Source organism: Empidonax traillii, unplaced genomic scaffold, assembly GCF_003031625.1.
Source record: "Empidonax traillii isolate 1590-97213 ecotype Southwest subspecies unplaced genomic scaffold, ASM303162v1 scaffold1475:size161371, whole genome shotgun sequence".
Lineage (NCBI taxonomy): Eukaryota > Metazoa > Chordata > Aves > Passeriformes > Tyrannidae > Empidonax > Empidonax traillii.
This window is the reverse complement of record NW_020956668.1, coordinates 79,538-89,274: the sequence shown is the minus strand read 5'-3', so window position 1 is coordinate 89,274 and position 9,737 is coordinate 79,538. Positions and strand designations below refer to the sequence as shown.

General features: G+C 43.5%; 1 protein-coding gene across 1 annotated transcript; it reads left to right on the top strand.

Annotated features, from left to right (window-relative positions):
• The first annotated feature begins 892 nt into the window (after positions 1-892).
• Positions 893-9,143, top strand: LOC114070217 (ATP synthase subunit alpha, mitochondrial-like). The gene is made up of 12 exons (XM_027907466.1): positions 893-1,046; positions 2,064-2,142; positions 3,230-3,399; positions 4,206-4,379; positions 4,460-4,626; positions 4,773-4,921; positions 5,870-6,021; positions 6,153-6,377; positions 6,484-6,591; positions 8,050-8,194; positions 8,419-8,569; positions 8,944-9,143. Exons 1-12 carry the CDS (start codon positions 987-989, stop codon positions 9,023-9,025), a joined length of 1,662 nt encoding a protein of 553 aa, XP_027763267.1. The 5' UTR covers positions 893-986; the 3' UTR covers positions 9,026-9,143.
• The last annotated feature ends 594 nt before the right edge of the window (positions 9,144-9,737 follow it).

Below are 9,737 nucleotides of genomic sequence, written 5' to 3'. Positions count from 1 at the left end.
AGTTCAGAGCTGAGGAAGACTTCTTACTTCATCCAAAAGACCCCCAAAGAAGACCCCCAAGGGGCGTTCTGAGGTGGAGTTATAGGAGTGATGTATGTTAATGATTTACCCTTCCACTTTTCAGGAATTTGCTGACACAGCTAATGCATATGTAACAGAACTAATGTATATGTAATGCAGCTATGCATAATGCATATATAACATTATATCGCATAAAAGGAGCTGAACAAAGGCAATGGGTGTGCATGCTGGGCAGAGATATCCCCCATGCACCCAGCGCTGTAAATAAACATACCTGCTTCAATACTCTTTGTGAGTTTTGGGGTTTGTTTCCGCAAGTCAGTAACAGTAAAAAAGCCAACAAGGTGCTGCACAGCACGTCCCTTCTACCCATTTCCAGAGCACAGGCGAGATGCCAGCACTTCTCTGTCACGCTTTTCTTCTGCCATTTCGCTGCTACATCGAGACAGGGTGGCCAGAAGTGCAAGCACTCATAGCTCCCAGAAAGCAGGGGGTCGCTCCTCAACTACCCTCTGCCCCACACCACCCCTCACACTGTACACATGCTCCTGTCCCATAACCCACACCTCCTCCGCCTCACACCGGCCCCTGCCCTTCTCATGTCCTCCTGTCCCCAGCCCCACCCCACCGCCACTCTCCGCCTTTTCCGCCCACCATTTCAAGGGTACATACCCCAGCAGGGTACTTTTCTAAAAACACCATTTAGCTTATTTTTATTTTTACATATATATATATAAATATGCATCTATTCCCCCATCACTTAGAGGCGCAAAAGAGGGAAGGTACCACGACACCTGAGGGAACCGGCGGGAGAAGCACTTCCAGACCACACATCACCCCACCTCCTAGGCGCGGTCTCGTCGTTAAAATAGGCGGAGCGAGCCGCCGCCATTTCGTGAAGAAAGCGTAGGGCCAGCAGCTGCTTCCTGTCTGCTTCAGCCTTCCCCGAAGGAGCCGCCATCGCCATGCTCTCCGCCCGCGTGGCTGCCGCCCTCGCCCGCTCCCTGCCGCGGCAGGCCGGCCTGGTGAGCGCGCTCTTCCCTCCCTGGAGTGAGCGGAGGTGGTGGTGGGAGGCGGCCGCCGCCGCCATCTTTGGGGCCGCGGTGACATTGATGGGTTGTGGCATTCCGCTCTCAGGAGTTTGGGGGGGGATGTTCACCTCAGCGCTGTCAGCGGGCTCAGACTGCTGAGGGAGCGGGGGTGCCCTCACTTTGGAGGTGGGTGGGGGGAAGTCTAGGGGACGGCTTGTGCTTCCCCGCTAATGCTGCTTGAAGCTGGCGGTTCAGGTTAATGTCTGAAAGCTGCCAGATCCCAGTCAAGGTGAGGGATTTGAGCTGTGAAGCTTTTCTAGGTAGTGGGGTTTTTTCCCCATGTTTGTAGGGAGAGCGAGGGTGTGAAGATCTGTCCCGACCCGTTCCCGCTGTGTCCCTTGTGAAGGTGAACGGAGGAGAGGCCTGCCCAGGCGTTCAAAGAGCATTAACGGTGCATGGAACTGCACTGGTAGCTTTACTTAGGACATAGGATTACAACCTTTTATTGCATTCATTATCACAGGGGTTTTTTTTGGTCATTGTTGCTGTTTCTGCTATTGCATATGTTCTAGCCATACCAGATTTTTTTTTTTTTTTAGGAAAGTGAACCCTTAGAAGACACAATCTTATTTCTCCCTTGTGGAGAACCATGAGGGGTGCGGTGATTTCTTTCTGCCCCAAGCATTTGATGTTCAGCACCAAGGTGGCAAACGAGAGGAGATGTTGCTTTGGGATCAGCTGTATTGCTGTGATGGTGACATCAGTGCAATGCAGAAAAATGCAGCAAGTAATTCAGAGCCATCTTTTACCATCTGTCCTTGCTTAGTAGTGCTGGACTTGGTTCCATAACTACAACTTGTGAATGCAGTGCTGTGGAGCTAAACTCAAAACTGAGACACATTAAATGTATGTGCTCATGATAAAAAATGTCAGTGTGTTGTCTCTTAATGTGTTTTTTTTTAATAATTGAGGAAATTTCACTGTTTCTGAAATAATTACTTCTTATTTTAGATTTCCAGAAACACCCTAGGTGCAGCACTTGTTTCTACAAGAAACCTCCATGCCTCCAAAATGTGCTTTCAGAAAACTGGTGAGTCTGAGAAAGGTCTTCATATAACAGTATGGTTTAAGAACTTGCTCTATCAGACAAAACGGAATTTAAATATGATGTGTGTGTCAGTTGACAGAACACTTGAGGACATTTATGTATTTACAGTATTTAACGGTGAACTGTTACATGGTCACATCCAGCAGACTTCACTTTAATAACTTCAAATTATGCACAAACCAAGGAGTGGTCACGTGTCAGCTTACACAGTTTGCCTGCTTCATGAAGATTCGATTCAGAATTATCTTATTCTGATATTTATAACTCTTGCACAATTATTTGAAAAAAATGCCTCTAACTCTAGTTTCCTGTCTTGTTTGTAACAGTATGAAGGAACAGATGACTTTCCCAGGCCTGCCAGGGTTTGACCTTGTGTCCTTGAGCATAACTTCTTTGCTGCCAGCATTTTGCTGTTTAGAGAAAACAGCAGCACTGCTGTTTTTGATAGTGGTTCACGTACAATTTTTGAAGTGGTTTAGGGTTATTAAAGGTATTATTAGGAAATAGAAGTTTCACAATTTTATTTACTATTTCCTAGCTGAGAAAATAAGGGGTTGTTGGAGGTACCCTGACAAACAAATTTGATGAATAGGGAGAAGACATTTTTACAGCTTATATTGAACAACTTGCTTCTTAAATGTATCAAGTTTCTTTAAATGTATTTGGATCTTGGATTACCAATCAGTTGACAGGTGTTTTGATGCCTCCAGTCTAAGTAACTGCTCTGCAAGTGGAGAGAGCATGTCTGTTCTGAGCTTAAGACTAATTATTTAATCTAATTAATTTCTAGGGGGAGAGATTACTAATAGTGTAGGACATAACGAAGGAAACTAGTAACTAAACAGCCATCAATGTTTTCATTGAAGCCATCTTGTAATGATGCGTTGAAGCTGCTTTTATTAGCTGAGAAAACAAAAGCTGTTATTTATATTATACATCTAACATGTTGCTTGCTAGACCTTGTGGCATACCAGAGAAAGGGCACCTTGGCCTGTGAATTCAAGACAAACTTACTGAATTTATATCTTGACTTCATGTGCTAAATCTGGTGTGAAACATCTCTTTCCAGGTTCTGCTGAGGTATCCTCTATTCTTGAGGAACGTATTTTGGGAGCTGACACCTCTGCTGAACTTGAGGAGACTGGCCGTGTGCTCTCAATTGGTGATGGTATTGCCCGTGTGTATGGCCTAAGAAATGTCCAAGCAGAAGAAATGGTTGAATTCTCTTCTGGACTCAAGGTAAGCTTTCGCTAAAGCAGTTTTTTTAGCTTAGAAATATATTTTAAAAAAGACTTTAGAAGGAGAATGAGACTATGCTTGGAGGTACCCATATGGACCTCTTGCAAACTTCATTGCAACTTTAATAAGTAGTAACTAGTTGAAATAATACTGGAAAAAGCAAATATTCTTTGAATTCATAACACTTTGCTTCCAGTATCTGGTTCCTGGCTAACATTTGAGTTCTATGTGTCTTTGTCTAGGAAGTAGAAAAACTAATCTGGCACTGGATTTTTTTCTTTGTTTTCAGACTGACTTTTTTGTTTACTGTTGAGTAATAGCCTTTCTGCTTCAATAGTGTGCAATTTGCTGACTTCTTGTAGGTCTAAGAGTAGACTAGAATTAAAAAGCTGTCTGACTGTTCTGAGAGTACTGCAACAGCTTTTCCAATATTTGAATGACCTACCTCACCTTGGGCAGAGAACAAGCTAGTGCTTTTCCCTCATCCAATTCCTAGGCAAGAGATAAATGTTGTATTTGAACCCCGCTTATCCTTTCTGTTCTGTTTAGAGAGATAAATGGCAATGCTAGACTGCTTCAGTATAATTATGTGGTAAGTTGAAGGCTTAGGCAGGTTTTCTAACCAATATGGAAGAAAATAGATGCACTGTTCATAAATGCAGAACATTGACTATTGTTACAAATAAGATTGAGGTAGATTATGTTGGATATTCTACACTGTAGAACGATCACATTGGTATTAAACTGTGACAGTTTTTGTAGACATCTGTATGTGTTTTCTCAGGATAATGTGAACTTTGTCCTAGGGTATGTCACTGAATTTGGAGCCCGACAATGTTGGTGTTGTCGTGTTTGGCAATGACAGACTGATCAAGGAGGGGGATGTTGTGAAGAGGACTGGTGCCATTGTGGATGTTCCAGTTGGGGAAGAGCTGCTGGGCCGTGTTGTAGATGCCCTGGGCAATCCAATTGATGGGAAGGCAAGTGTAACTAGGTGTTTACTACCTCTGCTTTTATCTATGTGATACAGACTGCAACAGTTTCTTTCCTCTTTTTTAAGGGTTCTATTGCATCTAAGACACGTAGGAGAGTTGGCTTAAAGGCCCCTGGGATCATTCCCAGAATCTCTGTGCGTGAACCTATGCAGACTGGTATTAAGGCTGTAGACAGCTTGGTGCCAATTGGTCGTGGCCAGCGTGAACTGATAATTGGTGACAGGCAGACCGGGTAAGTTAAATGTCCAAGCCAAAAAAATGTTTCCTTAAACAGAGACTTGAGTGCAGTGAGCACCAGTGTACAGAGCTGAACACAAAACTATGTAGAGGTTGGGAGAACTGTAGGCAGCTTAACTTATCAACCTCTATGTTACTCAGGAAAACTTCAATTGCAATTGATACAATAATCAACCAAAAACGATTCAATGATGGAACAGATGAGAAGAAGAAGCTATACTGTATCTATGTTGCAATTGGCCAGAAGAGATCTACTGTTGCTCAGCTGGTGAAGAGGCTCACTGATGCAGGTACAGATTTTTGGAAATGGTTGAGCCTGGCAACTAGTGACATCCTGTTCTCATTATAATGCTGAATAGTGCTGTGACTTCTCCTAGCTGCAACTATAGACAGAATTATTTTTTTATTAAACAAGTGAACTACTTACTTTTGTGGATGAGAACCTTTCTAGGTATCGGGGGGGGGGGGGGGAAACCCCTCATTTTTTTTACATTGCATTAGAAGATTATTTTGAGGTCCCAAAACTGCTGAATTGCTTCTGGAAAAATCAGGGCCTTTTTTTTTTTTTCTTAGCAGAGTTGAGAGCTTCCTCTTGGTAGTCATACAGGCCTGGTGACAAGCTATGGCCTACAAGTATTTATGGACTTGATGTGTTTCATATGCATGTAAGTCAGTGTGAATGGCAGTTACAAATTTAAGTAGAGAGACTTTACTGCCCAAACATAAGGGATTAAATGATAGTGCCTTTTCAGAAACAGTGATCTCATTGACCAAGGCTGCATATGTAACAGAGCTTGCAAGAGATCAGGCACCTTACCTCTTTGCCTGCTGGTCAAGCAGAGTCATACCTAGCAGGAAATAAACCCCCCACATTTTAGGACAATAATTTATTTGGGACTGTGAAACAAAGGGTAGTATTGCCTTGCAGCAACCAGGAAACCATGGACTTTCAAGCTGAGTTAGTTCTAGAACAAAATTGTGTCTTAATTAAAGTTTAAACTTCGTTTTAAATGGGAAAGAAGTCTGCGAGTGTTAGACATTGGCTGCCATGGACTTGCTCTTGAAACTTCTTGAGTTACTTGAGCTAACAGGCATATTACAGTGGGCTTTCCTGTAACAATGTAATGATACTCTCTGGGCTTGCTTCAGCAACTTAGTACTTCGTGTGTGTTGTATTTGCTGATTACAGGCGTGATGAGGTAATATACTCAGTGGTGTGTGTCTCCAATTCTTTCCAGATGCCATGAAATACACTATTGTAGTGTCTGCCACAGCATCCGATGCAGCACCCCTTCAGTATCTGGCTCCCTATTCAGGCTGCTCCATGGGGGAATACTTCAGAGACAATGGAAAACATGCATTAATCATCTATGATGATTTGTCCAAACAGGTCAGGAAACATTGTTTATAGGCCTCATAGTCCTAACGTTGGTGTTTGTAGCTGTAAGATCACCTCAAGTTTAGAAATTCAAAATGTTAAATGAGCTACTGAGGTCTGAAAGCTTTCTTGATACCATGCAGGCTGTTGCCTATCGTCAGATGTCTCTGCTGCTGCGTCGTCCACCTGGTCGTGAAGCCTACCCAGGTGATGTGTTCTACTTGCACTCTCGCCTACTGGAGAGAGCAGCCAAAATGAATGATTCCTTTGGAGGCGGCTCTCTGACTGCCTTGCCTGTCATTGAAACTCAGGCTGGTGATGTGTCTGCTTACATTCCAACCAATGTCATCTCCATCACTGATGGACAGGTAGGACTTCTTTACATCCCAGTGTACTTCTGTGTAATTTATTGACAGGTCTCTGAGGAGGCTTCCAGGCTTCTGACCAAGATAATAAAAGAATTCTCTCCTACAGATTTTTTTGGAAACTGAGTTGTTCTACAAAGGTATCCGTCCAGCCATCAATGTTGGTCTGTCTGTGTCCCGTGTGGGTTCTGCTGCTCAGACCAGGGCTATGAAGCAGGTAAGCATGAAACTGCTGCTCCTCCTCTTGCTAGAGATGAGCAGTGCGTAGGCCTTCCAACCCATTTTACTCTAAAGAGCTGTGAATAGCGAGGGAATAATAAAGCTTTGGGTTCATTAGTGTTATGAAACTATAAAAGAACAAACTGGGGATCTCTTTGATATTTCCATTGCATGTTGAGAGAGGCGGGAGCAAAGTAAAATAGTATTTGCATAAAGATGTAGGATAAAGTTTCAGTATGCTGAACTGGGTACTGATCTAACTAGAAATAGAGAATGTTCTCTTAACCCCGTACTTTTACTCCATATATGGAATTAAAGAGGTTTAATATCAGTGGTCACTGTTTTGGGGGAGCCATGCTTTTATTAAAAGGTGGGATTTTTAGAAATGCATATAATCACAGAATATGCTGAGTTGGAAGGCACCCAAAAGAATCATCAAGTCCAACTCCTGACCCTGCAAAGGGCCATCCCCGAGAGTCACACCATGTCCCTGAGAGTATCATCCAAACTCTTCTTGAACTCTGTCAGACTTGGTGCTGTGACCACTGCCCTGGGGAGCCTGTTCCAATACCCAGCCACCCTCTGGGGAAAGAACCTTTTTCTAATATCCAACCTAAACTTCCACTGACACAACTTCAGGCCATTCCCTTGGGTTCTGTCACTGGTAACCACAGAGAAGAGATCAGTGCCTGCCCCTGCTCTTCCCTTCACGAGGAAGTTGTAGACTGCAATGAGGTCTCTGTCTCCTCCAGGTTGAACAGACCAAGGGACCTCAGCTGCTTTTCATACAGCTTTCCCTTAAGGCCTTTGACCATCTCTATTACCCTCCTTTGGATGCTCTCTAATAGCTTAATGTCTTTCTTATGTTGAGGTGACCAAAACTGCACACAATATTCAAGGTGAGGCCATACCAGTGCAGAGTAGAGCAGGACAATCACCTCCCTTGACTGGCTGGCGATGCTTTGCCTGATGCACTCCAGGACACAGTTGCCCCTCCTGGCTGCCAGGACACAGCTGACTCATATTCAACTTGCTATCAAACAGAACCCCCAGGTCCCTTAGCACAGTGCTGCTTTCCAGCCTCTCATTCCCCAGTCTGTATGTACATCAAGGGTTGCCCCATTCCAGGTGCAGAACCCAGCACTTTCCCTTGTTGAACTTCATATAGTTGGTGATTGCCCAGTCCTCTAATTTGTTGAGGTCTCTCTGCAGGGCCTCCCTGCCTTCGAGGGAGTAAACAGCTCCTCCCAGTTTTGTGTCATCTGTAAACTTGCTTGGTATCCCCTCCAGTCTTGTGTCCAAGTCATTTAATCATCTGTTAGAATACTGAGATTCACTTGTCTGGTATGGAAGACAAAGCTGACTTGTGACAACTGTCACCTGAAGATAATCTGCAAACTCCTAAACACATTTAAAAGGTGATCAAACTCAGTCTGATCCGTATCTTGTGTTGTAGGTGGCAGGTACCATGAAGCTGGAATTGGCTCAGTATCGTGAAGTAGCTGCCTTTGCCCAGTTTGGCTCTGATCTGGATGCTGCCACACAACAGCTGCTGAACCGCGGTGTACGTCTGACAGAGCTTCTCAAACAAGGACAGTATGGTGAGTGTCTTGAATTTAACAAGTGCATTTCATATAAGTCTCTTCTGCTAATGAGATTTGTTTTGTGGCAGCATTTACTATGTCCATTCTATGCTCATGGTAAATGTAGACTTACTCGAACCATGTTGTATATGTGCATTTGATTTTCAAAGAAAGGACTGTGTAGTACTGATATGTCCTGACGTGAGAGTTACTTGATGGCATGAGTGCTTTCTTTTCTGCAGTTCCCATGGCTATTGAGGAACAGGTTGCAGTCATCTATGCTGGTGTAAGAGGTCACTTGGACAAGCTGGAGCCCAGCAAAATCACTAAATTTGAGAGTGCTTTCCTAGCTCATATGCTGAGCCAGCACCAGGCCCTCCTCTCCACAATCAGGTATGATGATTTATCTTGCTTCATTCCAAGGGTATTGACTTGATGGCTGGAGTGCAGATAATGGTCACTGAACTGTTAAATTTAGTGTATCGCAGAACATCAGGCCTGTACCAGAACTGGAAGTTAAATGAGCCTTCTTGCTGTCTAGAGCTCAACTTCATGACTTTAGTTCTTAGGAAACCCAGTTGATGCTTAAAATGGAGAAGGGGTGTTATGTTAATGGTACAATTTCATGCATGAAACAGAGATGCTTTAATTCATTTGCTAATTTTGTTAGAAATGGGAAGGCTTGTTGGGAAGCTTTTTTTCTTTGTCTTAGGGATTGACCATATATCTACTTCTGCATTAGAAGTTTAACTAAACTCTTTCAACAGGACTGAAGGGAAGATCTCTGACCAGACAGAAACTAAGTTGAAGGAAATAGTCACAAGTTTCCTGGCTACTTTTGAGGCATAAACTTAAAACTGTTCAAACAGATCAGGCTCTTGTGCTCCAGCTCCATCAAAGATTTAAAAGTATGTGTGACTTGAATGTACAGATGTCAATGAGAATAAAAGTTCCCATGTAAAAAGGCTCGTATATTCTGATTGCCTTCTTATTGGCTGCTTGCACCTTTAAAAGCACACGCTTAAAGGGACTCTGAAAAATCAGGGACATTATACTCCTCAAGTGGATCAAACTCTCCTTACATGAACAAGGAGGGGTAGCAGTTGGGTTCTGTGGCTATGACTGCAGTTCCCATCGTGACAGAGCTGAGGGTTGCTCTTCCAGTGTTCATACTTTTTGCCAGGCAGCTGATCTTTGCGAAAGGCATGCATCTGGGGAAGCAGTTTAGGCTTTCTTGTGGTGGTAACTAGTTGGACCTCACAGGAATCTCTAACAGCCTGATACTGTGAAAGAGTATTTCTTAGAATTGCTGTGTAACTCATCCTGGTGCCTGGCTTTTGGAAGATGGGTTCTCTTGGAACTGAGGTCCTTGTGTCTCAGGACAACTTCACATTTAGCTGTTAAAGTAGTAATTGCTAGAGGATTTAAAGGCTACCATCATCTGTAGTTTACTCTAGTTCTGTCAGTAAACTGTCAGTAAGCATTTAGTGGGTTGGAGGGAGGGAGGTTATATACCAGAGTATTGCTTTAATTTCCCAACTTCTGCATGCCATGTGTTAGA